The sequence below is a fragment of the Patagioenas fasciata genome, chromosome Z (assembly GCF_037038585.1).
Source record: "Patagioenas fasciata isolate bPatFas1 chromosome Z, bPatFas1.hap1, whole genome shotgun sequence".
NCBI classification, from domain to species: Eukaryota; Metazoa; Chordata; class Aves; order Columbiformes; family Columbidae; genus Patagioenas; species Patagioenas fasciata.
Window position 1 is genome coordinate 66,418,541 of NC_092560.1, and position 27,681 is coordinate 66,446,221.

General features: G+C 40.2%; 2 protein-coding genes across 2 annotated transcripts in view; one reads left to right on the forward strand and one right to left on the reverse strand.

The window, feature by feature from the left end:
* Nucleotides 1-4,121: 4,121 nt before the first annotated feature.
* The window catches only part of CENPK (centromere protein K), a 34,098-nt gene continuing 10,538 nt past the window's right edge, over nucleotides 4,122-27,681 (reverse strand). The window contains exons 5-10 of the mRNA XM_065860656.2: nucleotides 18,351-18,397; nucleotides 17,041-17,123; nucleotides 16,819-16,917; nucleotides 16,424-16,553; nucleotides 8,724-8,774; nucleotides 4,122-5,223 (exon numbers count right to left, since the gene is read on the reverse strand). Of these exons, the coding sequence (XP_065716728.1) occupies nucleotides 5,065-5,223; nucleotides 8,724-8,774; nucleotides 16,424-16,553; nucleotides 16,819-16,917; nucleotides 17,041-17,123; nucleotides 18,351-18,397 (569 nt within the window). The 3' untranslated portion in view covers nucleotides 4,122-5,064. The remainder of the gene's footprint in view (nucleotides 5,224-8,723; nucleotides 8,775-16,423; nucleotides 16,554-16,818; nucleotides 16,918-17,040; nucleotides 17,124-18,350; nucleotides 18,398-27,681) is intronic.
* LOC139826569 (uncharacterized) lies at nucleotides 11,779-16,017 on the forward strand. The gene is made up of 2 exons (XM_071802732.1): nucleotides 11,779-14,819; nucleotides 15,233-16,017. The coding sequence occupies exon 1, from the start codon at nucleotides 12,107-12,109 to the stop codon at nucleotides 13,157-13,159; it is 1,053 nt and encodes a 350-aa protein (XP_071658833.1). The 5' UTR covers nucleotides 11,779-12,106; the 3' UTR covers nucleotides 13,160-14,819; nucleotides 15,233-16,017.

Sequence of the window (27,681 nt, forward strand, 5' to 3'; positions counted from 1 at the left end):
GGACTTTTGCAGTAATTTTTAGAAGCTGCATGACCTAATTGAAAAAAAAATAGCCTGATTTCATCCATTTAGTTTAGTTTCTTACCTAGGAAGTTGAGAAGATCTTCCCAGTACAGGTGATAGAGAGCCTGGCCAGAGGAGAGGCACTGCTGGACCTGTTGCTCACTAATGAGGAAGGACTTATCAGAAAGGTCAAGACTGGAGGTGGTCTGGGTTGCAGCAATCATGCCCCGGTGGAATTCTCATTCACGAGGGGTACAGGATGGGTACAAAGTACAGTCAGGACTGTAAACCTCAGAAAGGCAAACTTTCTACAGTTTAGTGTGCTAGTGCGTGGGAATCTGTAGAGAAACTGCCTTCAGAGGCAAAAGAGCGAATCAACACTGGGAGATATTTAAAGACATTTTTCTTAGGGTGCCAAAGTTCTCAATCTGATGTGCGAGAAGTTGGGTAGGGGACACAGGAGGCCAGCTTGGCTGAGTCCTCTTAGTTGAACTAAAACACAAAACCAAAATGCACAGGCAGTGAAGGCAAGGATATACATCCCAGGGAGATTGTAGGGATGTGGCCTGAGACTATAGGGAGGGGATCAGGAAGCCAAAACACATCTGGAGCTGAACTTGCATAGGGGTGTGAAAAATAACAAGAGTTTCTTCAGGTACACAGGACAACAAAGGAATAAAAAAGGAACTGTACCCCCCAATAAGTGAAACAGATCTGGCTACAACAGACACAGCAAAGGCTGAGGTACTCAAACACTTTTGTGCCTTGATCTTCACAGGCAAGTGCTCTTGCCACGCCACCCAGTTCACAGAATCCAAAGGCAGCAACTGTGAGAATAAAGAACTGCTCACTGCGGGAGATCAGGTTCAAGACCACCGAAGGAACCTAAATGCAAACAAGTTTCATGGGACCTGATGTGTATTGGGTTTGCGTGACAAGGTTTTGGTAGTGGGGGCAGGCTGCAGGAGTGGCTTATGAGGATCAACTGAGGGAACTGGGGCTGTTCAGCCTGGAGAAAAGGAGGCTGAGGGGAAATCTTAACACTCTCTACAACTACTTGAAAGGAGGTTCTACCAAGGTGGGGTTGGTCTCTTATCCCAAGTAGCAAGTAACAGAATGAGAGGAAATGGTCTCAAGTTGTGCCAGGGGAAGTTTAGATTGGATATTAGGAAGAATTTCTTCACGGAAAGGGTTGTCAAGTGCTGAAACAGGCTGCTCAAGTGGTTGAGTGACCATCCCTGGAGGTGTTTAAAAGGTGTGTAGATGAGGTTCTTAGGGACATGGTTTAGCGCTGGTGCTAGGTTGTGGTTCTACTTGATGATTTTGAGGTTCTCTTCCAACGAAAATTATTCTATGATTTCATGATTCTAAGCTGCGAGAAGCTTCCCCCATGTCTGACAGAGCCAGTGCCCGCTGGACATGCCACTGGCCAAGACTAGCCCATCAGTGACACTGATAGCACCTCTGGGATAACATGTATAAGAAAGGGAGTAAGAAAACCTGCTGTGCAACAACAGCGAGGAAAGAGGAGTGAGAACATCTGAGAGAAACAGCTCTGCAGACACCAAGGTGTGAGAAGGAGGGCAGGAGGTGCTCCAGGTGCTGGAGCAGAGACTCCCCTGCAGCCCGTGGTGCAGCTCATGGTCAGGCCGGCTGTCCCTCTGCAGGCCATGGAGGTCCATGGTGGAGTAGATACTTGCCTGCAGCATGGGGAGAACTCCATATCAAAGCAGGTGGATGTACCTGAGAGGGCTGTGACCCTGCAGGGAGCCCATACTGGAGTAGTGTCCTGGCAGGAGCTGTGGCCCCATGGAGAATCACAGAATGTCAGGGATTGGAAGTGACCTCAAAAGATCATCTAGTCCAATCCCCCCTGCCAGAGCAGGAACACCTAGATGAGGTTACACAGGAACGCGTCCAGGTGGGTTTTGAATGTCTCCAGAGAATGAGACTCCATAACCTCCCTAGGCAGCCTGTTCCAGTGTCTGTCACCCTCGCTGAGAAGAAGTTTCTTCTCATATTTAAGCGGAATCTCCTGTGTTCCAGTTTGTACCCATTTCCCCTTGTAACCCATGCTGGAGAAGGTTTGCTGGCAGGACTTGTTCCCTCATGGAGGACCCACACTGGAACAGTCTGTTCCTGTATGACTGGACCCTATGGAAGAGACCCACGCTCGACCAGTTTGTGAGAACTGCGGCTCACAGGAAGGATCCATGCTGGAGTTCCTGTAGGACTGCTTCCTGTGGGACAGACCCCATACTGGAGCAGAGGAAGAGTATGAGGAGGAAGGAGCAGCTGAGACAATGTGTGATAAACTGACAACCCCCATTCCCTATGCCCCTGCGCCATTTGAGGAGAGAAGGCAGAGAAACTGGAGTAAATTTGCGCCTAGGAAGAATGGAGGGGTGCGGGAAAGGTGTTTATTTGTTTGCTAATAAATCCATTTACCTGCATCAAGTCTGTTTTGCCAGTGATGGTAACTGATGAGTAATCTCCCTGTCCTTGTCTTGACCCAGAATCTTTTAGTGATATTTTTTCTCCCCTGTCCAGCTGAGGAGGCAGGGGGCAATAGAGCTGCTTTGTAGGCAGCTGGCATCCAGTCCAGGTCAGCCCACTGAGGGTCCTGAGGGAACTGATGAATGAACTTGCTGACCCACTATCCATCATATTTGAAAAGTCATGGCAGTCTTGTAAAGTTCACAGTGACTGAAAATGAGAAGCATAACTCACATTTTTAAAAAGGAAAAACAAGAAAGATTGGGGGAGCTACAGGCCCATCAGTCTCATCTCTGTGCTCACCAAGATCATGGAGCAAATCCTCCTGGAAACTACACTAAGGCATATGGAAAACAGAGGCAATTGGTGACAGCCAACATAGCTTCACTAAGGGCACATCATTTCTGACAAATCTGGTGGCCTCCCATGATGGTATAACAGTGTTGGTGGATAAGGGAAGAGCAAGTGAAATCACCTACCTGGACTTCTGCAAAGCATTTGATCCTGTTCCACACGACATCCTTGTCTCTAAAATTCAGGGACATGGATATGACAGGTGGACCATTTGGTCGATGAAGAACTGGCTGGATGGTCACACTCAAAGATCTGTGGTCAACAGCTCAGTCTTTCAGACCAGTATTATTTAACATCTTTGTTGGGGACACAGGCAGTGGGATTGAGTGCACGCTAAGCAAGTTTGCAGATGACACCAAGCTGGGCAGTGCAGTTGACACTCCTGAGGGACAGGATGCCATCCACAGGGACCTGAACAACCTCGAGAAGTGGGCCCATGTGAACCTCATGAGGTTCAACAAGGTCAAGTGCAAGGTCCTGCACCTGGATCAGGGCAACCCCTGGTATCAATACAGGTTGGGGGATGAAGACATTGAGAGAAGCCTTGCGGAGAAGGACTTGGGGGTGCTGGTGGATGAAAGACTGGACATGAACCAGCAATGTGCACTCACAGCCCAGAAGGCCAGTCGTATCTTGGGCTGCATCAAAAACAGCATGTCCAGCAGGTCAAAGGGGGTGATTCTGCCCCTCTGCTCTGCTCTGGTGAGACCCCACCTGGAGTCCTGTGTCCAGCTCTGGAGCCCTCAGCACAAGAAAGACATGGACCTGTTGGAGAGGGGCCAGAGGAGCCACAGAAATGATCAGAGGGCTGGAACAGCTCTGCTGTGAGGACAGACTGAGAGAGCTGGGGTTGTTCAGCCTGGAGAAGAGAAGGCTCCAGGGAGACCTTATTGCAGCATTTCAGGACTCAAAAGGGGCCTACAGGAAAGATGGAGAGAGCCTATTTATGAGAAAGTGTAGCGATAGGATGAGGTATAACAGTTTTAAATGGAAAGAGGGTAGATTTATATTAGGTACAAGGAAGAAATTATTTACTGTGAGGCTGGTGAGGCACTGGCACAGGCTGCCCAGAGAAGCTGTGGATGCCCCATCCCTGGAAGTGTTCAAGGCCATACTGTCCGGGGCTTTGAGCAACCTGGTTTAGCGGAAGGTGTCCCTGCCCATAGCAGGGGGATTGGACTAGATGATCTTTCGAGGATCCTTCCAATCCCTAATATTCCGTGATTCTGTGATCTTTAAGGTCCTTTCCAACACAAACCATTCAATGATTCTATACAACTGTTTATTTTTCTGAACTGAAAAATCATAGTTCCTACATCAATAAACTGAAGTCTGGTTAATAAAAGGCATGTTCTATTTCCCAAGGTTATAGACTTCATAAATACACACGAGTAGAATTTTGTGCTCCCATGGACTACAATAATGAGAGCTATAAGAAAAGCAGATTAGTACAACCCCGTATGCTACCATTTATTCAAAGGTAAATGTCTACATCAACAGAACAGAGATCTGCTATAAATCTTGATAAACTAGATCTGAACAAGTGAAGACATGCTATTTTGCATAACAGTATCTAACACAATATGGGCTGTTTAGGAAGCATGCAGCTGTGCAGTTGCACACTGAACATCTGCAGCCCTTTGCAGAGAAAGATGTGTTGGCTTTCCTAAGTGTTTATCTTAAAAACAATAAATTTGTTTGCAAAGGCTCTAGAAAAAACCGAAACAACACATTCTTGAGATGATACTTCACTGTTAGTTCCAAATGTCTGCAAGACGATGTACAGAAGGAGCTGTTATTTAAAATTTTATCTCTACAGAATACAACAAAATACTAAAGGAAATTGAGAAGAGTAAAAGCAATCTAAGAAATAAACATTTAAAAGTCATGTATGAAGTATAATTTTTCAAGTAGAAAGGACTGTTAAACTTCTTTACTTTGTCTATTACCTGCATTTGCATCCTATTAAACAGCTGATAAAAACCTCCACAATGGAAATCTTGGCATCACTTGCCATAAAGCTAAAAGCCAACTGTAACTGTGAGCACTTAAAAGTACATAAAAACTTTGTCTTATTTTCCTATGGCAAAGCACAGAGTTTCTTAAACAAAATCATACACCAAAAAGGTGCTGATTTTAAAAAAAGCTTAGAATAAAATGTATGTCCTAGCTCCTAAGAGTACTGGTTATAAGGTAAACATGTGGGTCATGCTACATGTGAAAGGCTTCGAGGCGTATTCTGTTTGGATCTTCTGGATGTCTCAGGGCTACTCCACATCGCAGCAGCAGCTCAATATAAGGTACCCAAAATGAGTCATTGATTTTTACATAGGGTTCATGTGGTGTGTCCATTAATTTGCTAACAAGAATCTGGAAGACAAAAAGGAAATTAGGAAATTTAGGAAAGTAACTAAACAGCTAGATTTTTATCTCCTGTAGGGAAATTTGTACAAGTTATTGTAATGAGACACTTACATACGCAATGTAAGAAACACAAGCCTACAGGAGAAGTACAAGACCTGGCCAAGGTAAAAGTAAAACAAAGAACTTCCCATTAACTTCATTACAACTTTTTGGATGTAAAAATTAGAACCTGAATTCTCCTTTTATCCAGACTAAGCTTTTTACTATCTGTCAAAATTCTTAGTAGATTTTAGATACTGTAACTGTAAATATCTAAAAAATCTGTACATGAAAGTGGTAAATCCTTGTATAATTCATCTTTAAATTGGTATCTGTTAATTTAAGATTAGAAGCATTAAGTAAGAGGGAAAAGCTAGATTTTTGGGAATCGCCTCAAACTATGAATTACTATCAACAAATAGTATTTCTCCCTCACTTTTTCAGATTTTAGTAGAGAAGAATGTCCATCTTACAATTTTTCTAAATTTCATCTCACTAATGAGCTAAAAACATATCTATCTTCTTAGACTGAGAATTCTTTTTCCCGTATTTTGTGTGCTTCTGTAGGTAATGTTCGAAATAAGCTAGCACCTTCAAAGAATTAAACATCATAGTCCTACTTTAGCTTCATTATGCTTGCAAATCAAATCTTTCTGCTTATCTCATAAATGGATTATCCAAATTCTTAATATCACTTCATGTTTAGGCATGACAAGTGAGCATCTTACAACAATTCAGCTCCTCTTGATACTTTCTCAGTTCTTTGTTCCTTATCTAAATACAGAATTAGTTAGTGGAGTTAAAAGCAAACATCAGTTTTGACATAGTTTTTCTGTTCTTGGAGACCAAGAATATGCCCGTATAACATTGCTCATGGGGAATACTTTACACATTATCACAGTATCACAGTATGTTTGGGATTGGAAGGGACCTCAAAAGATCATCTAGTCCAATCCCCCTGCTGGAGCAGGAACGCCTAGGTGAGGTCGCACAGGAATGTGTCCAGGCGGGCTTTGAATGTCTCCAGGGAAGGAGACTCCACAACCTCCCTGGGTAGCCTGTTCCAGTGCTCTGTTATCCTCACTGAGAAGAAGTTCTTTCTCAAATTTAAGTGGAACCTCTTGTGTTCCAGCTTGATCCCTTTGCCCCTTGTCCTATCATTGTTTGCCACTGAGAAGAGCCTGACTCCATCCTCGTGGCACTCACCCTTTTTATATTTACAAACATTAATAAGGTCAGCCCTCAGTCTCCTCTTCTCCAAACTAAAGAGCCCCAGCTCCCTCAGCCTTTCTTCATAAGGGAGGTGCTCCACTCCCTTAATCATCTTTGTTGCCTTATGCTGGACCCTCTCCAGCAGTTCCCTGTCCTTCTTGAACTGAATATTACCCACCCCATGGTGTTCTCTCCATATTCATAGCAGATATTTCATCTTCCTACTCAGAACCTCTAAATGTTATAGCTTTCACAGTTTCAGTAGGTACCAAATATTCCGTCTCTTTATTGCTGAAGAAAAGCTCAAAATCTGCACTACCAGATTTCACTCTTTTTTCAATCACTGCTATTTAAAAAAATACTGTTCTTTTTCAGAACATTCAAAATAATTGTTCCAGTTTACATCTCTTGTACTTATCTGCTCCGATTTTGAGTATTTACTCCAAATGCATTATTTTAGATGAATTGTTACTTAGTTTTTTCTGACATTTGATATTCCAAAATAGCCTTTATGGCTGTAACCTTACATACATCTGTATTGTAAACAGCCTTTCAAATCTTAAACTAGTTCACTAAATTCTCAGTCAGAAAAGAAAAATCCTCAAACTGTTTAAAAGGAAAAGAATTACTACATTTGTAAAAAGTTACAGCTCATTACTGCAATGAAAATTAGTATAATAAAAATTCTGAGGCTTGCATGAGAAAAGAGCTTACTGCTTGCTTACTACTTACAGTAACTTAATGAAGTAGGTACTGATATAACTAAATAATATAAATGTATACAGCTAGCTTGTCAAAGTGGGCTTATTAAAATGTACACTTTCATTATTTAACAAACATGTGGAGATTGAGGAGCCATGGTAGGAACACATGCACTGATTGTAATTCTGTGAACGAATTACATTTGTACAATAGCAAAGCCTAAATCTGTAATTATAATACAACAATGACTTTGCATGTCTCTTTAAGAAACTACTATCTGTATGTAAGAAAACACTTTTGAAATTTAACAGGCACTTAAAGCTAGAACCAAGTTGCTCAACAACAACAAAAAAACCACCTCCCATAAAACAAAGATAAGGGACATGGACAGTTTGTGCCAAGATAGTTGAAATTAAAAATAAGCGTGAATTTTTGGAAGTAGTTTGCTCTTCCAAATGGAAATCAGACTTTACATGGATGTGTTCACATTTTGAGATTAACAATATCAGAAAAATATGAAGAGTAATTTTAAATCCTTAGAAGAGCTTTAAAATTTTAATTCCATAGAGAATGCGGCTATTTTAAATTCTGATCTATTTTCAAGCTCTGCCTAATTTGGCATTAATAGGCATGCTGAGATACTTGAAGCATGTTAAATGATTTTAATGATGTAAGCCCAAAGTCTGGGCTTTAAACTCAAGTACAACAATGTCATAGTGACCAGATCATAGCATCTTAATACCACAAAGTTGCTATTCATCAAGTTTTCCCTTAGGAAAAAAACTTCTTCCCGCAGAGAAGTCCTAAAAATAAGTTCTTACAACTGTCTGAAGAGTGAGGACTGAGGAGGAATAGGAAATCTCACTTCAAAAGCTACATTTAAGACGAGAAGGAACAACGCTAGTGAAAACATTTTTTAATGCTCCTTCAAATTTATGCTTCGCAATTCAAATTAATAAATTGCACTGTGATTATAATACGCACTAAGCAATGCTGGCATACTTATAAATATCAATTAGAAATGCATGAAACACATTAATTTGATTTCCTCACCTGAGAAGGTAATCCAGTTAATACACAAGACTACACATTAATTGGTCAGTTTATAACTGTTACTGTATTAATTTCAGAAATACTTTTATTGAACAGTACAAAATATAGGATGAAATGGAACAATCCTTTTTTCTATTAAGTGTAGCATTTCTCACCTCCCATGAGCCACTAAGGCTCACAAAACTTCTTTAAAATACCAATTATAAAATTGAGAAATAAGGGATATTAATTCTCCAGCTTAAGGAGAAAATTTAGTTATCTAAACTATTCCCACATCTCTTTTAAAAAATTGAAGGTTTAACTTGATAGGAATTGAAATAGGAATCTGACATAACATTCTTAAATATTCTGCTTTTCAATGAACTATTATAACCCTACGTCATATACTGTATTTTATCTTATATTTATATATATTTATCATATGTTTATCTTCTATTTATATTATAATCAGTTCTCAGCATCGGAAAATCCCTCAGATGTCTATGTAAAAAAAACCTTACCTCTACAATTTCATGCAGTGTTATCAGTTCAGCTGGATGTTTAGAAGAATTCTGCAAAGATAATCACCCCCCAGCCAAATTAAAAAAACTCAAAGCTAAATAGTCAGGCAAAATGTTAATTGACAAAGAAAAATAATCACATAATTATTTGATGGCATAGTATAAAACAGTTGAGGACTTTACTCAGATTTATTCATGACAGAAATACAATGTAGTACTTAAATCTACCAGTTCAATATCATATACATTATATACAACATTTTTTGAATTAAGTATTTTAAAATATTAATCTTAAGTGATCCTAATACCTAGGTTTACCTTTAAATAAAATCAAATACATCATATTTATAATGTAGTACAGTGCAAAACATTCTACAAATAAGATCTTGTGGGAAAAAATTGTTTTGTGAACTTTAGAAAAATGTTTACAATGCACATTTGACACAGCTTGACTTCAATTCATAGTGGCTTGATATTTTTTCATGATGTACTAATGAATATTTGTTTATTTTTACTCTGACTTCAATTAAAAAACTGGCCAAGCTTAAGAAATAGAATCATTAAAAACTGGGGGGAAAAAAAAAGAAAATAAGTTACTGATATAATTCAAAAATAACCTGTTTTCATTTGTAGCAAGTAAATCAAACCTATTTGCCTATAAAGTGATAAGGATTCCTTAGGCAGCAATGCCAACAAAACTGCTTGTTCTGTTGTGTGGTGCACCTGATTATTTTAAAATTACTAAAAAAAAAAAAAAATTTAAAATGAAATGTTGAAGTTTTAATTGGATATTAGCAAAAGGTTCTTCACCCAGAAGATGCTGGAGCACTGAACAGGCTCCCCAGGCAGGTGTCATGGCCCCAGGCCTGACAGTGTTCAAGAAGAGACTGGACAACACCCTCAGACACATGGTGTGAACTGTGGGGTTGTCACATGCAGGGACAGGAGCTGGACTCAATGATCCTTGTGGGTTCCTTCCAACTCAGAACATTCTATGATTCTATGAATTTTATCCTTTTCCCCCATCCACTTCACATTCAACAAAATAAAGCAGGTAATACAGAGCTGGTGACTGCTTACTCAGCACTGCTGTTGAACATGTCAACCTAAGTCCTAAAATATAAACAGCTATGCAGCACCTTAGACAAATTCCACTTCTGGAACAGAAGAATACAAGCAATAAGGAATTTGTGAAAGGCAAATTTGGATTTTTAATAATCCAAAGCAAGTTCTGGCTCCTTTTGTCTAGTCACAGTCTTAATATTCTCACCTTCAGAGAGCCACAAACCACAGAAAGCAGACATGCTGCCTACTCCATGGAAACCTTGTAAACCATGGAGTTAAGGCTCAATAATGCCTGTCTTTCTGTCTTTATCTTGATACTAGGCTGAGTGAAACACTATAAGATGCTTGAAGACGGCTGAATAAGATTTGAAAATGGACATCATGCCTTGAAGATTCCAATAGTTATTTTTATGTGCAAAATATACAATTCTGTGAAAAAACAGGTTGTGTTTTTTTAAATAATATTGGGTTTTACCAGTTTCCAAGCAAGATTAATCCAAGAGGATGCAAATATAGAAAATGGGCATCCTGAGGATAAGCCAGGGAATTGAAAAAAAACATCATACAGAAGAAAAAAGTTTTGCTAGTTCAATTACCAGAACAAAGAAAGAGGGTATAAGATTGCTGTCTAGAAATATATGAGGAAGAATAAATACAAGAAAGAAAAAGAGCTATTCTAAGGACAATACTGGCATAAGAATATATAGATCTATATTTAACATGAATAAATTGAATCTGGAAGTTAGGAGATAGTTTCTGACCAGAGTACTGAGGTACTAGAACAAACTCCAATAGAAACAGTAGTAACAAAAATAATTAGTTTTAGAATGGATCTCAATGATAATATTATAGAAATTATATTATGTGGTTGTCTGAAATAACAGGGAATAGGATTAAAGAAATCCTTTATATTATTATATTATTAAGTGTATCTGAAATCAAAATCAAACCCTGCCTTTTCTGTAGTTTTTTTGTAACTATTCTTTCAAATAATCACGGTAAAAAAGTTTATTTTTACTGCAGACTTTGAATTTATTAGGCAAAATACTCTCTGACTGCCTTTTTCCCCTAAAGTTTCACATAATTTTTGGCCTAGTTTGCCTGAACAGAAACCGATGGCTAACATTCCAAACTACACTGTAATTATAAACACTTGTCCTTATTATTGTTCCAAAAACATTGTTAGACAATTAAAATTTGCTTTGCCAAGGAAAATATGAATCCACTTGCCTAGTCCAGTGAAGAAGGAAGTGGAACAATCTGGAGTGAACCCCTCACCATTTCCAGGTTTGGCACAGCTTGCAGTTCAGTAAGAAATACAATACATTGCTATGCATCTCACTGGGTAAAGGATTGTCCTGGTTTTGTTAAAAACAAGTTTCTCTTTTAATGAATTTGCCTGTCAGCTAAAGCCTTCATGTTAGCTGCATTTTCCTGGAGAACCCGACACATGTTTTGGTTAAACCTAGCAATGGAATGCAAACTTATCGATAAGCACGGATGGACATCTCGCGAGAGGGGCAACGAGAAAACTGATGACCGAGAGACTGACCAATGGTGTATAACATTCCATTCACGTGAATACTTCATATAAAAGTGGGAGATCACGAGGATGTCGTCCCTTTTTCCCTTTTTCCTCATGGCTGACATTAGGAGAGGACCTTGCTGGTCGTCCCTGCGAACTGAGGCCTAGTGAGAGACTGAATCCAGCTCCGGTTGGCTGCAGAGTCCAATCCAGGACTTCGGGTGCTGGCTCTGCAGTTGCTGAGACTTACAAGATTGGTTTTGTATATTTTGTATTATTTTCTCTATTCTTATCAGTAGCATTAGTAAAACATCTTAAACTTCTCCAACTCTCTTCTCTCTGTCCTTCTTTCCCTCCCGATCGCCTGTCCTGAGTGGGAAGGGGGGAGAGGGAGGGGCAAAAGGGGGAAGTGGGGGGAGAGGAGGTTAACAATACATCTGCCAGGGTTTGATTGTCACCCCGCAATCTAAACCCTCGACAGATAATTGGCGCCCAACGTGGGGCCAGAGAAAGGGGTAAATTTGGAGATTTTTGGCTTTTCTACTGCTCTGACGTACCTTTCAATTTTCTTGGCACGGTGCCAACTCATAGAGTTGTGATACTCACGCGTCTGTTTGCTTCGGATATCATTTAGTGGTATTAAGGCAAAGTGAATTACATTGATTTAAAGATGTTGTGGCATAAGTTGTATCAGTTATTTTCTACATTGTGCTCGCTGATCCCATATCTGTGTTGGTGTTTCTTTCTGAATTGAAATATTCATTATATAACAACAAGAAACTGGACAGCGATCATGATGATTCTGTGTGGTAAGGCACTGGTTTATTTCATTATACTGCAGCCGCTAATGAATTTCTACTCGCTTCTGCTTTACCTTGAAAAACCTCCAGGAGAGATTAAAGAGCAGAATGGCTCTGTATTTGCTAATTGGTCAAGCGAATCTTTAGAAAGGCTGACTAACAATACATTTGTGTTTTCGCTAGGGCAGTTTGCAAATGTTTTAGAGAACTTTGAATATCCTTGGAGCTTTGATAGAACTGTGATGGTGTTATCCGGTTTGCTGAATATGTGTCAGTTTGTGTTACTGTTAAGAGAAATGAGGTTCAATAGGAGGTTTGCATCTCTTTTTAGTCCTGAGATTTGCGATGCGTCTTCGGAAGCTTTAGCAAAAAGCACTCCTAGCCGCTCGAGAAAAGGCAAAACAGCCAAAGCTGCTGCTGCAGCCACTGCCCCCCCAACCGCGGCTTCACAGGCTGAAGCTACAGCTCCTCCACATTGCTCCTCTGCCAAGGTCGCTGCAGATATCGTTACTTCTCCAGCCTCAAAGGCTAACAAGGCAGCCCACGCTTCTTCACACACTGGGCACTGTTGCTGCTGTAACCACAGCAATCACTGTGACAGTCATTCAGACTCTGAAAATGAATCAAATGATGGTGAACCCATATCAGCATCAGTTGCTGGTTGTAAGAAAGTCACTAGAAAGACTACCCGTGCAGCAGGTGATGGCACAGGGCCAACATCAACCCAAGAGGCATCATCAGGACAGGGTGGAGATGAAGTGACCACCACTCGGTCCTTTTCTCCAGGTGAGCTGAGAGATCTGCGAAAAGACTTTAGTCGTCATGAAGGCGAGAATATTTTAACCTGGCTGCTGCGATGCTGGGACAATGGGGCAGAAACAATTGAATTAGAAGGTGGTGAAGCCAGGCAGCTGGGATCTCTGTCAAAAGATTCCACCATTGATAGGGCAATTTCAAGAGAGTCTAATGCCACTACCCTCTGGACCCGAATCCTGGCAGCTATGAAAGTCAGATTTCCCTACAAGAAGATTGTATATCCACGTTAGGGAAGTGGAATACTATGGAGAGAGGTATCCAGTTCCTGAGAGAATTAGCTGTGCGAGAGATCATCTATCTAGGACCAAACAGCCAAGAGGGGACAGACCCAGATAGAATCAATTGTACAAAATCTATGTGGCGCAGATTTGTACAAAGTGCACCACCTGCATATGCTAAGTCATTGGCAGGAATGGTCCGGTCAGCTGGAGGTGTACAAGAAATTAATGAAGTGATTGAGCAGCTCTGGTACTTTGAGGACAGCCTTGCTGGTTCTCTACGGGCTTGTGTCTCCGCTGTGGAGAAACTGTGTGAAAAATCTGATGACCGGTTTGAAAAGCTGTTGCAAGAAATCAAAGAGCTCAGAGAAGACTCGTACTGTTCACGACCTGCACAAACCTATGTTTTAGCTGTTAGGAGAAGGCGTTTCCAATCTCGAGAGAGAGGGCAGAGACAGCCCACAAAAAGAGGTTCACTGTGGTTCTTCCTACATGAGCCGGGAGAAAACATGAATAAGTGGCATGGAAGGCCTACCTCAGAACTTCAAGAACAACTACGTGAGATAAAAGGAAAAACTCCTAGGAAGGTGGCTGCTCCAGTTTACAAAAGGAGCAGAAGAGATTCTGATGCTCTTGAAGGAACCTTTAATTCACACCCAGAGACTGTGCAAAACAGGAATTAGAGGTGCCCTGCCTCCAACCAGGTGGAGGAAAGGGATAACAGAGTTTATTGGACTGTACAAATACTATGGTCTGGTACAACACAACCCCAGGAGTACAAAGCTTTAGTGGACACTGGTGCTCAGTGCACAATAATTCCTTCTAATTATAAAGGAACGCAATCCATCAATATTGTTGGAGTGACTGGGGGATCCCAGGAGCTGACTGTTGTAGAGGTTGAAATGAGCCTAACTGGAAAAAACTGCCAAAAGCATCCCATTGTGACTGGTCCAGATGCTCCGTGCATCCTTGGCATAGACTACCTCAGGAGAGGGTATTTTAAGGACCCAAAAGGGTATAGCTGGGCATTTGGTATAGCAGCTGTGGACACTGAGAAAATTGAACAGCTGTCTGATTTGCCTGGACTTTAAGATGACCCTTCTGTTGTAGGACTGCTGATAGCTGACGATCAGCAGGTGCCAATTGCTACCACAACGGTGCATCGCCGGCAATATTGCACCAATCAAGACTCTTTGACTCCTATCCAGAAGCTGCTCTGTCAATTGGAAAGCCAGGGTGTGATCAGTAAGACTCGTTCACCTTTTAACAGCCCAATTTGGCCAGTGCGTAAGTCTAGTGACGAGTGGAGACTAACTGTAGACTATCGTGGCCTGAATGAAGTTACACCACCACTGAGTGCTGCTGTGCCTGACATGCTAGAACTGCAATTTGAACTGGAGTCAAAGGCAGATAAGCGGTATGCTACAATCGACATTGCTAATGCATTTTTCTCTATTCCTGTAGCAGCAGAGTGCAGGCCGCAATTTGCTTTCACCTGGAGGGGCATCCAGTATACATGGAATCGCTTGCCCCAGGGGTGGAAACACAGTCCTACCATCTGCCATGGACTGACCCAGACCACGCTGGAGCAAGGTGAAGCTCCAGAACACTTGCAATATATTGATGACATCATCGTATGGGGCAACACAGCGAAAGAAGTCTTCGAGGAAAGGTACAATGGTTTGTTAAAAACTACACTAAAGGCACTTGGTGGTGGAACCTTTCAAAACTGGGATTCACATTTAGCAAAAGCCACTTGGTTGGTCAACACTAGGGGATCAACCAATCGAGCCGGGCCTGCCCAATCAGAAATTCTACGGACTGTAGAAGGAGATAAAAGTCCCTGTAGTACACATGAAAAATATGTTAGGAAAGGCAGTCTGAGTTACTCCTGCCTCAGGCAAAGGCAAACCTATTCGTGGGATTGTTTTTGCCCAGGGACCTGGCAGCACCTGGTGGGTGATGCTTAAGGATGGAGAAGTTCAGTGTGTACCTCAAGGGGATTTGATTTTAGGTGAAAATATGCAATGCTGAACTGTATGATGTGAATTGCCGCACTAACAATGTTTAATAAGTGTCTTTCAGATCAAGACAATGGTGATGAAACTACAGCTAGCTTCTTCGAGTGGCGCCTGACACCTTCTTTGAAGTTGGTGTCCTTAACCCACAAACAGTGGTCATGAGATGTACTTATACCATTTTTCCTGCCCTGGGAGACTGTTGTGACAAAATGAACTTCATGAACTTTTCAAAGGATGGTCCACTGATTAGTTACTCCTGTGTATATATGTACATATGTATATACATATAGTAGTAGTGATTAATTAGATTGTATTGATAGATTGTATTGATAAGGTTTAAGTATTCAGTGAATGGCATATTATAAGGGGTGGAATGTCCTGGTTTTGTTAAAAACAAGTTTCTCTTTTAGTGAATTTGCCTGTCAGCTAAAGCCTTCATGTTAGCTGCATTTTCCTGGAGAACCCGACACATGTTTTGGTTAAACCTAGCAATGGAATGCAAACTTATTGATAAGCACGGATGGACATCTCGCGAGAGGGGCAACGAGAAAACTGATGACCGAGAGACTGACCAATGGTGTATAACATTCCATTCACGTGAATACTTCATATAAAAGTGGGAGATCACAAGGATCTCGTCCCTTTTTCCCTTTTTTTCCCTTTTTCCTCATGGCTGACACTAGGAGAGGACCTTGCTGGTCGTCCCTGTGAACTGAGGCCTAGTGAGAGACTGAATGCAGCTCCGGTTGGCTGCAGAGTCTAATCCAGGACTTTGGGTGCCGGCTCTGCAGTTGCTGAGACTTACAAGATTGGTTTTGTATATTTTGTATTATTTTCTCTATTCTTATCAGTAGCATTAGTAAAACATCTTTAACTTTTCCAACTCTCTTCTCTCTGTCCTTCTTTCCCTCCCGATCGCCTGTCCTGAGTGGGAAGGGGGGAGAGGGAGGGGCAAAAGGGGGAAGTGGGGGGAGAGGAGGTTAACAATACATCTGCCAGGGTTTGATTGTCACCCCGCAATCAAAACCCTCGACAAGGATACATGCATTAAAAAAGAAAATACCCAGCTGGGAACAGCATTAAATAATATAAACGAACCTGAAAATACCAATTTAACCTAAAGAATCAACTGTAAGAAATATACTTATTTCAAAATAAAACTGCAAATACTACACTTGTGACTTTAAAGAGATATGGCATCTAATTAAATAGAAACTGAACATTCCAAATTTAATAGTTTTTGAGAAAACCTTACCTTGTTTGCAGCAATTGGAAGGGGGAAATGTTCTTCTAGGAATTTACTCAAAGTATTCAAGAGGTCTTTCTTACGTGTCTTTAGTTGCAACATCTTCTTTTGTAGTTCACGCAATAATGCCTTTTTCCAGCTAATAGTAAAAATATAGAAGTACAAAATGAAATTCAATCTAGTAATTAAAATGTTCTTCTTAAGAGCCTTACTTTCTATTGTTTTAAGTTCAGCAGCTCGAATCACAGGATATAAGCAGTATTTTCCATGTTTCAAATATGGATTACTGAGTTACTATTTGATCTGCTTAACAAAACAAGGGTATGTTCTAGGAGTTTGCTTGCTCGTTTGCTTTTGTTGATATTTAAATTCTTGAACATAAAAACTTAGCACTGCAGAAATACCTTTTTTGGGAAATTTCTTCAACCTGGGCTTTTATCTCTTGTTCAATTTGAGTAAGAGCATCTACTATCTTCTCCTGTTCTTCAAGCCATCGCTGCTGTCTTTGAAACATAAAAAGTAGGAAATGGCACAACATATAAATAGTTTTTCTGGACAGTAAAAAACAAAATAATGTGTGGTAAAAAAAAGCTTACAGCACCCATAAATCCAAATTATTACATTACCTTTTCAGATCTTGTTCCAGTCGCCTATTCTTTGACTCAACTGTTGACAGCATCATTTCAAGATCATTCTCTGCTTTCTGCAACTATAAAAAATAAAACCTACAGTTTGCAGATAGTCCAGCCTGTTGTATTTGTTCTATGTAAGGTTACATCTATAAATCTGGTAAATAAGGCCAAAATTATCTGTAATTTCTTAAGAAACATGGTTATATAGTGACACACTGTTTTTAAATCCAGTTGGAGCTATTTAAAACATTGCTGCCACCAGCTGCTCGTTAGTGTCTAATTGAAGCTCTGTAAAACAACATAGTCGATTTTACCTGAAGTAGATTATGGAGCACACACATGAACTACTCATCTGATGGAAGACTGAGGAGAAAACATGTAGAGCACCAGAGCTGTGCGGTCTAAATCATTGCAGCTGCTAATCCCTGCTGATTGCACCAACATAAAATGTGTAGTACTGGACTGAGTCTTTCATTAGTGCATTATGTTCTACAAAGCAGTATTTCTAATAGTTTACATGTCTAAAATACAAAACTATGATTTAGATGTATTTTGTCTCCATCTATATAAACTATGAGAATTTCAATCTTTAGCTCAAAGAAATCAAAATTTTGAAAATATTCTATAGAAGGGAACACGCTGTATACATGCAACATCTGAAAAAAATTTGGAATCCTCAACAAAATAGGCCACAAAATGGAATATCAGATCAAACATGCCATAGCACAAAAGTCAATTGAAAATATATAACCAAATAGCTTGTTAATAGTGTTAACAGTGGCTGGGTTCCCGGTTGTGAGTGATACTAGAGGGACACAATCTACTAGGAAGAAGAAAACCAGAAAGTATTTTTAAAAACATACCCAAAGGAATATTCTCAGGTCATGTCACATACATATGTCCAATCAATATACTGTAATGCTACCTCTAAAACATTCTTGATTTGATCTTTCTTCCAAGGCTGGAAGAACTCAAAAAATTATTTGCAAACTATTGTCACAAAACTCTAAATCTAAGAATGCTCACTTTTTTGTGTAACATATAATGTTCCATTATTTTTTATTGAGTATGAAATTCAATATATAAAAACTTTTTTTTTAAAAGATCAATCATTACAACCAGGAAATTTTAGTAGTTATAATACATTAGAAAACTTTAGAACAACAACAATGCCTGAAGAAACATACACAGTATCTTAGCAGTAGTCCATCACAGGAGTAGTCATAGGAAAATGCAGAAATTCTACATACTTTCATTTTTTTCAACATTTTTTAAGTTCTCTTTTAACAAATAAAAAGTCTTACCTCGTGTTTTCCTAATTTTACCAGTACATCTGGATTGTTAGAAGATACTGAAAAATAAAATGAATATTTTTTTTTTACATTGGGTGATATAGACTTGTTCATACTGAAAAGCAGCCTGGCTAGACAGAAGCTTGTGTAGCCTCTAAAAAAAGTAGCTTGGCTGCCAGCAGCAGCTTAACCACATTTTGTGGTGTCCTGCTGGGCTAAGCTACTGTCACTTTTCAGCAAGTTAAATTAGACTGAAAGAAGTGTGGTATTAAAGCTTCTGAGTTATTTTTTATACTGGAATTAGTTTAGGTACATAATACTGAACTGTGAAGTCCACTCATTCTCCAAGATAAGCAAGCCTGATTTTGCCAGTGGAAGAGATTCCACGAACATCACCAGTGTGGGCAATCAAATTCTTCCAGTCTTGAACTCTTTGTTAAACAGCCTCACAAATGCTTCATCAGGTTTGTAAAACCTATCAGATTTAAAGAACCTAAAAATCATGTTACTCACCTTACTGTTCACACGAATAGCTACATGTAGGGAGATGAAAGGCCCAGCAAGGCCAATGTCTTAACTTCAACCCTGAGCAAGAGTTGTATTTGAGGGAAAGTACAGTACTATTCAAGGATGTGGTAATGTTTCCCCAAAATGCTTCTGCAAAAGGCTCATGGATTTTCAGAATAAAAAGTGAATTTTTGTATTTGAAAGCCTTCTATGGACTTCAATCAATTCTCAGATCCATATCAGCTTGCAGCATCTGCATAAATGTATGGCTTTTGAAAAACTAAAGCATTTGAATTTATTAATAGGAGAAATGAAAGCTGCTCTAAGAGATTTAAATCTTAATACGATGGGGATATTTTTTGTCCAAGCTAAGGCTCCAAATCCCTACGCCTAAAAATGATTACTTCAACAAAAGCTCTTATTTTAACAAAAACACTTAACCCTCTCATAAAAGCATTGAATATGACCTAAATACAATTCAGTTAATTTCATAAATATATAAAAGTACTTTTTTTTTTTTTGGTAAGGTAACTTTATTGGTTTTATCTCCACAAACCTTGAGAAACTCTGTATTAGTAGTTTTTAAAGTAGTGTTTTTTTTCAAGATGAAATTCCGTAAAACTACTGTGTTCATAATGTTTTAAGTTATATGTCTCAATAAAGTCCCTTCTACTTAAGAGAATTACTTTCTCTAGATCTCAACACAAAATTTGAGTAGAGTGCTCCCAAATTTAGCTTATGTTTAAGAGCTGTGGGAGGTAGTGGCCTTTGCAACTATTAGAGCAAGATTTCTTCAATAACACAAATATCCTACGTGGACATGATTTCTTTCCTAGGAGAGAAATCACTAACTCTAATTTAGTGAAGGGACAGTGCAGATCTAAGACACTGGGACAACACATTTATGGCAGCTGCTATTGTAAAGAACACAGGTTGCTCCATCTACTATCAGTTAAAGCTTTTTCAGTTATGAATCATTACATTTGCAAAAATCAAATGTCAAACAGAATTGCCTAGTGATATATAGTACAATTACTAAGCAAAATACTACCAGATGTTGGGAATGGAAAAGCAACTACTATGCACATTTATACAGATACTCATATTAAAATAAGAGGAGTTTGGCAGCATACTGACATTTTGTAAAGAAAAATAAAAATCATGCAGAGACCCCAACTGTTTTATATGGTTGCTTCTCCTTCCTTATTTTGCAAAGCTAACAGTCAAATTCTGTTTTTATTTCAGCTGGCATAGGGTTAATTTTCTTCCTAGTAGCTGGTGTGGCCCTGTGTTTTGGATTCAGTATGACAATAATGTTGATAATACACTGATGGCTTTAGTTGTTGATGGGTAATCAAGGACTTTTCAAGCTTTCCATGCTCTGCCAATGAGGAGGTACACAAGAAGCCTGGAGGGGGCACAACCAGGACAGCTGATCCAAACTGGCTAAAGGGATATTCCACACCATATAACATCGTGCTCAGTCTATAAACTAGGGGAGTTGGCTCTGGGGGCTTGGGGACGAGCTCTGTAACCATCACAAGTGGTGAGCAATTGCATTGTGCACCACATGTTTTATGTATTCTTTTATCATTGTTATTATTTTATTTTCCTTTACTGTCCTATTAAGCAGTCTGTATGTCAACCATTTGTATCAACAGGTTTTTTTTAATTCTCTCCCCCATCACACTGTAGGGGAGGGAGTGAGCAAGCAGCTGTTTGTGGGGGTGTGAGCAAGCGGCTGTATGGTGGCTTAGTCACCAGCTGGGGTTAAACCATGACAAAAAGCCAAATGCTTATTAAAACATTTTAATTCAGCTGATTTAGCAGCTCTAGAGCTACAAAAATAGTATTGGAAATTGAGAAACAAGAACAGAATCAAGGAAAAACTTCACTAAAATAAAATTTGCATTGTGGATTCAAGTCTGTTTGCAAATATTGTGCCCAAAGAAACATCGAACTGCCAAGTTATAACCTCTGAAAATAAAGTTTAAAACTGAAATGCTGACAGGCCCTCATTTACAAGAAATAAGCTGGCCATTACTAAAAGCAGAAAACAAAGTAACAAGACAGACTGACATTCATGCTCTATTAGCAAATTGTCTGAGATTAGTATTTCTGCTGTTTAGATAAATCCAGATGATGTTTTCAAATGTTTCCTTCAAAATAAACAGTAGGTAGAAAGGAGCCAAGGTGAACAAAGAAGATGAAGGCACAGTAGACTCCTGATTTTCATATGAGCATTGTATTCAAATTCTTAGCAGTAACTCTTTTTTTCTCCCTCAGAATGGTAGCCAAAAAGGCAAAGCTTTGGCTGCAAAATACTATTTGCATTATAATACACATAGATCATTTCTCTAGTACAAAATTAAGATTTCTAATAATAAATCAGATCACCCAGGAACAAGTAATGTTTGAGCAAAGCAAGTCAGCAAGCCAATAAAAATAGGTCAAGCCCCAAGAATGTTTTTAATCAATAGCTTAACGTTTAAAATAATTACATATTTTAGTAAGGAAACCCAAAATCTCCAGGTATCTTACACAGATAAAAAATGTGCTTTCAATTCATTTGCTTTAAGCCAGCAGCTTATTCATGAGCAGCAGCCAAGACCCGGTATTTCCTAAATTCATTCAATGTCATACTTTTGGTCTACATACCTCTAAGAAGCTTCTGAAGTTGACCATTCTTAGAGACAGGCTTACAAAGCACATGAACTATGAATTTATTCTAATAGAGCAACAATATCTATTTATAAGAAAGAAAAAGTTTCCATTTTTTTTCCAGCTCATATTATTGGATCACAATAGGCAGCAAGTACATGAACTTTGAAAGAAGCTGGAGAAGTGACTTTAATATTAATCTGAAAATGCATCCCAGTTTTGCCAAATTGAAAATCTTCATTTGCTGTCTAAAATGCATTCCTATCATTTTGTCAAAAATAAAAAAAATCAAGCTTCTCTGCCATAAAAATATTCAAATTAGTCAATGCATCCATTTTAAGATTAACAAATTTTACTGGGTTAAAAGGTGCTAATGGGTTCTTCACAGGAGACAAAACTGTGAGTGCTACCAGAATACTCATAGTGTAGTGTAAACTGTTTTAGGAGTCTCCAGATGTGACATCAGAAAAAACAAATCACTTTACTCACATTTAGATTCTGAATGGTTTTATTTTCAGTGTCTGGCCACACCAGCCTTGCAAAGTGAAATCAGTCACAACTGATGCTTATGTACAAAAACAACTTAGAAAAACTGAAGAATTCATATATTTTGACTGATAAAGCCCAACAAATATAAGAGCTACCACTTGACTCAGTGGTTTGTGCTTCTCAGAATCAATAAATGATTTGGATTCCTTTGTTTTTAAAACAAACTGAAGTGTCTTTTACCATCTTTTCTTGACATGAAATCTATTATTCCTGTTAAATCCAAGCTAGATATTCTATTATGGTCTAACGGGCTTATCGCTGAAGGTTTACTTCCAAGTTTCAGCTAGTACATCACAATATAACTCACTTTTGTGAAGTATTAATAAAAAAAATATCAAACGAGGTATGGCTAAAAATATGTCTGGGCAAATTATTGTTAGTTTATTAGCAAGACTTACAAAGAAAAAAAATATATATTAGCTTCTTAAAAGAGAAAATGAAGACAAAATCATTTGTAGTTCTGTCCTAAAAAGGAAATACAAACGAAAGATGGAGAAGAAAATATTACAGAAAGGAGAAACCTGAAGCTAACAGCATGTCCTGGTTTTGTTAAAAACAAGTTTCTCTTTTAGTGAATTTGCCTGTCAGCTAAAGCATTCATATCAGCTGCATTTTCCTGGAGAATCAGATACATGTTTCGGTAAACATAGCAATGGAATGCAAAGTTATTGATAAGCATGGATGGACATCATGAAAGAAGGGCAACGAGAGACAGGTGACCAAGAAACTGACCAACTGTGTATAACATCCCATTCACGTGAATACTTCATATAAAAGTTGCAGATCACGAGGATCTCGTCCCTTTTTCCTTTTTGCTTATGGCCGACATTAGGAGAGGACCTTGCGAGTCGTCCCTGCGAACTGAGGCCTAGTGAGAGACTGAATCCAGCTCCGGTTGGCTGCAGAGTCCAATCCAGGACTTCGGGTGCCGGCTCTGCAGTTGCTGAGGCTTTCAAGATTGGTTTTATATATTTTGTATTATTTTCTCTATTCTTATTAGTAGTATTGGTAAAACATTTTTAATTTTTCCAACTCTCTTCTCTCTGTCCTTCTTTCCCTCCTGATCACCTGTCCTTAGTTGGAAGGGGAGAGGGGGGACCGATGGGAGAAGTGGGGAGGTGGAGAGGAGGTTAATAATACATCTGCTACAGTTTTATTGTCACCCTGCAATCAAAACCCTTGACAGATAAATGGCGCCCAATGTGAGGCATGGAAAAAGGTTTAAATTTGGCACTCAAAAGGGGTAAATTTGGAGATTTTTTGCTTTGCTACTGCTCTGACGTACTTTTCAATTTTCTTGGCACGGTGCCAACTCAGAGTTGTGGTACTCGTGTGTCTGTTTGCTTCGGACATTATTTAGTGGTATTAAGGCAAAATGAACTGCATTGATTTAAAGATGTTATGGCATAAGTTGTATCAGTTGTTTTCTACATTGTGCTCGGCAATCCTATGCCTGTGCTGGGCCTTCTTTCTGAATCAAAGTACTCATTCTATAACAACAAGAAACTGGACGACGGTTATCATGATACTGTGTGGTTTGGCACTGGTTTATTTCATTATACTGCAGCTGCTAATGAATTTCTACTTGTTTCTGCTTTACCTTGAAAAACTTCCAGGAGAGATAAAGCAGCAATACACCTCTGTGTTCGCTAATTGATTGAGCAAATCTTTAGAAAGGCTGACTAACGATACTTCTGTTTTTTTGCTAGGACAGTTTGAAAATGTTTTTGAGAGATTTGAATATCCTTGGAGCTTTGATAGAACTGTGATAGTGTTATCTGGTTTGCTGAATGTGTGTCAGTTTGTGTTACTGTTAAGAGAAATCAGGTTCAATAGGAGGTTTGTGTCTCTTTTTAGTCCTGAGATTTGCAGTGCGTCTTCGGAAGCTTTAGCAAAAAGCACTCTGAGCAGCTCAAGAAAAAGCAAAACAGCAAAAGCTGCCGCTGCAGCCACTGTCCCCCCCAACCGCGGCTTCACAGGCTGAAGCTACAGCTCCTAAGCAGAGCTCCTCTGCCAAGGTTGCTGCAGATAATGTTATTTCTCTGGCCTCAAAGGCTAACAAGGCAGTCCTTCCTTTCTCACACGCTGGGCACTGTTGCTGCTGTAACCATAACAATCACTATGTTTATGCCCATGCCAGTGACAGTCATTCAGACTCTGTAAATGAATCAAATGATGGTGAACCCATCTCAGCATCAGTTGCTGGTTGTAAGAAAGTCACTAGAAAGACTACCCGTGCAGCAGGTGATGGCACAGGGACCACAGGGCCAACATCAACCCAAAGGGCATCATCAGCGCAGGGAGGAGATGAACTGACCACCACTCAGTCCTTTTCTCCAGGTGAGCTGAGAGATCTGTGAAAAGACTTTAGTCATCATGAAGGCGAGAATATTTTAAACTGGCTGCTCCAATGCTGGGACAATGTGGCAGAAACAACTGAATTGGAAGGTGGTGAAGCCAGGCAGCTGGGATCTCTGTCAAAAGATTCCATCATTGACAGGGCAATTTCAAAAGACCCTAATGCCACTACCCTCTGGACCCGAATCCTGACAGCTATGAAAGTCAGATTTCCCTACAAGGAAGATTGTATATGCATGTTAAGGAAATGGAATACTATGGAGAGAGGTATCCAGTTCCTGAGAGAATTAGCTGTGCGAGAGATCATCTATTTTGGACCAGACAGCCAAGAGGGGACGGACCCAGATAGAATCAATTGTACACGACCTCTGTGGTGCAGATTTGTACAAAGTGCACACCACCTGCATATGCTAAGTCATTGGCAGGAATGGTCTGGTCAGCTGGAGGTGTACAAAATATTACTGAAGCGATTGAGCAGCTCTGGTACTTTGAGGACAGCCTTGCTGGTTCTCTACGGGCTTGCGTCTCCGCTGTGGAGAAACTGTGTGAAAAATCTGATGACCGGTTTGAAAAGCTGTTGCAAGAAATCAAAGAACTCAGAGAAGACATGTGCCATTCATGACCTGTATGAGCCTATGTTTTAGCTACTAGGAAAAGGCGCTTCCAATCTCAAGAGAGAGGACAGACGGAGTCCACAAAAAGAGGTTCACTATGGTTCTTCCTGCGTGAGCAGGGAGAAAACATGAATAAGTGGCATGGAAGGCCTACCTCAGAACTTCAAGAACAAGTATGTGAGATAAAAGGAAAAACTCCTAGGAAAGTGGCTGCTCCAGTTTACAAAATGGGCAGAAGAGATTCTGATGCTCTTGAAGGAACCTTTAATTCACACCCAGAGACTGTGCAAAACAGGAATTAGAGGTGCCCTGCCTCCAACCAGGTGGAGGAAAGGGATAACAGAGTTTATTGGACTGTACAAATACTATGGCCTGGTATAACACACCCCCAGGAGTACAAAACTTCAGTGGACACTGGTGCTCAGTACAGATTAATTCCTTCTAATTATAAAGGAACACAATCCATCAATATTGTTGGAGTGACTGGGGGATCCCAGGAGCTGACTGTTGTAGAGGTTGAAATGAGCCTAACTGGAAAAAACTGCCAAAAGCATCCCATTGTGACTGGTCCAGATGCTCCGTGCATCCTTGGCACAGACTACCTCAGGAGAGGGTATTTTAAGGACCCAAAAGGGTATAGCTGGGCATTTGGTATAGCAGCTGTGGACACTGAGAAAATTGAACAGCTGTCTCATTTGCCTGGACTTTAAGATGACCCTTCTGTTGTAGGACTGCTGATAGCTGACGATCAGCAGGTGCCAATTGCTACTACGACAGTGCATTGCCGGCAATATCGTATCGATTGAGACTCTTTGATTTCTATCCGGAAGTTGGTCTGTCAATTGGAAAGCCAGGGTGTGATCAGTAAGACTCGTTCACCTTTTAACAGCCCAATTTGGCCAGTGCGTAAGTCTAGTGACGAGTCGAGACTAACTGTAGACTATCGTTGCTTGAATGAAGTTACACCACCACTGAGTGCTGCTGTGCCTGGTATGTTAGAACTGCAATTTGAACTGGAGTCAAAGGCAGATAAGCGGTATGCTACAATCGACATTGCTAATGCATTTTTCTCTATTCCTGTAGCAGCAGAGTGCAGGCCAGTTTGCTTTCACCTGGAGGGGCATCCAGTACACATGGAATCGCTTGCCCCAGGGGTGGAAACACAGTCCTACCATCTGCCATGGACTGATCCAGACCACACTGGAACAAGGTAAAGCTCCAGAACATTTGCAATATATTGAGGACATCATCATATGGGGCAACACAGCGAAAGAAGTCTTTGAGAAAGGTGAGAGAATAATTCAGATTCTTTTGAATACTGTTTTTGCCATAAAACTAAGCAAGGTCAAGGGACCTGCACGAGAGATCCAGTTTTAGGAATAAAATGGCAAGATGGCTGTCATCAGATCCCAATGGATGTGATCAATAAGATTGCAGCAATGTCTCCACCTACTAATAAAAAAGAGACACAGACTTTCTTGGGCATTGTAGGTTTTTGGAAAACGCATATTCCTGACTACAGCCAGATTGTGAGCCCTCTCTATTGAGTGATTCATAAAAAGAACCAATTTGAGTGGGGCCCGGAACAACGACAAGCCTTTGAACAAATTAAGCGTGAGGTAACTCATGCGGTGGCCCTTGGGCCAGTTCAGACTGGACTAGATGTTAAAAATGTGCTCTACACCGCAGCCGGAGATAATGGACTTACCTGGAGGCTCTGGCAGAAAGCACCAGGAGGAACCCAAGGTCGACCCTTAGGTTTTTGGAGTTGAGGATACAAAGGATCTGAGGCCAACTATACTCCAACTGAAAAGGAGATACTAGAAGCTTATGAAGGAGTCCGAGCTGCTTCAGAAGTGATTGGTACTGAAGCACAGCTCCTCCTGGCACCTTGACTGCCGGTGCTGAGCTGGGTGTTCAAAGGGACAGTTCCCTCTACACATCATGCAACAGATCTTATGTTGGAGTAAATGGATTGCATTAATCACGCAACGAGCTTGAACAGGAAGTCCGAATCGCCCAGGGATCTTAGAAGTGATTACAGACTGGCCAGAAAGCAAAGACTGTGGGATGTCGCCATATAAGGAGGAAGTAACACGTGCTGAAGAAGCACCACCGTATAATACACTTTCAGAGACTGATAAGCAGTATGCACTGTTCACAGATGGATCCTGCCGTCTTGTAGGAAAACATCAAAGGCGGAAAGCTGCTGTGTGGAGTCTCACACAACGAGTTAAGAAGCCACTGAAGGACAAGGTAAATTTAGTCAATTTGCAGAAGTGAAAGCCATCCAGCTGGCTTTGGACATTGCTGAACGACAAAAGTGTCCAGTACTTTATCTCTATACTGACTCAGGGATGATAGAAAATGCCTTGTGGGAGTGGCTACAGCAGTGGAAGAAAAGCAACTGGCAGCACAGAGGTAAACCCATTTGGGCTGCCACACTGTGGCAAGACATTGCTGCTCGGCTAGAGAGCCTGCATGTAAAAGTTTGTCAACACTAGGGAATCAACCAATCACGCTGGGCCTGCCCAATCAGAAATTCTACATACCGTAGAAGGAGATAAAGTTCCTGTAGTACACATGAAAAATATGTTAGGAAAGGCAGTCTGGGCTACTCCTGCCTCAGGCAACGACAAGCCCATTCGTGGGAT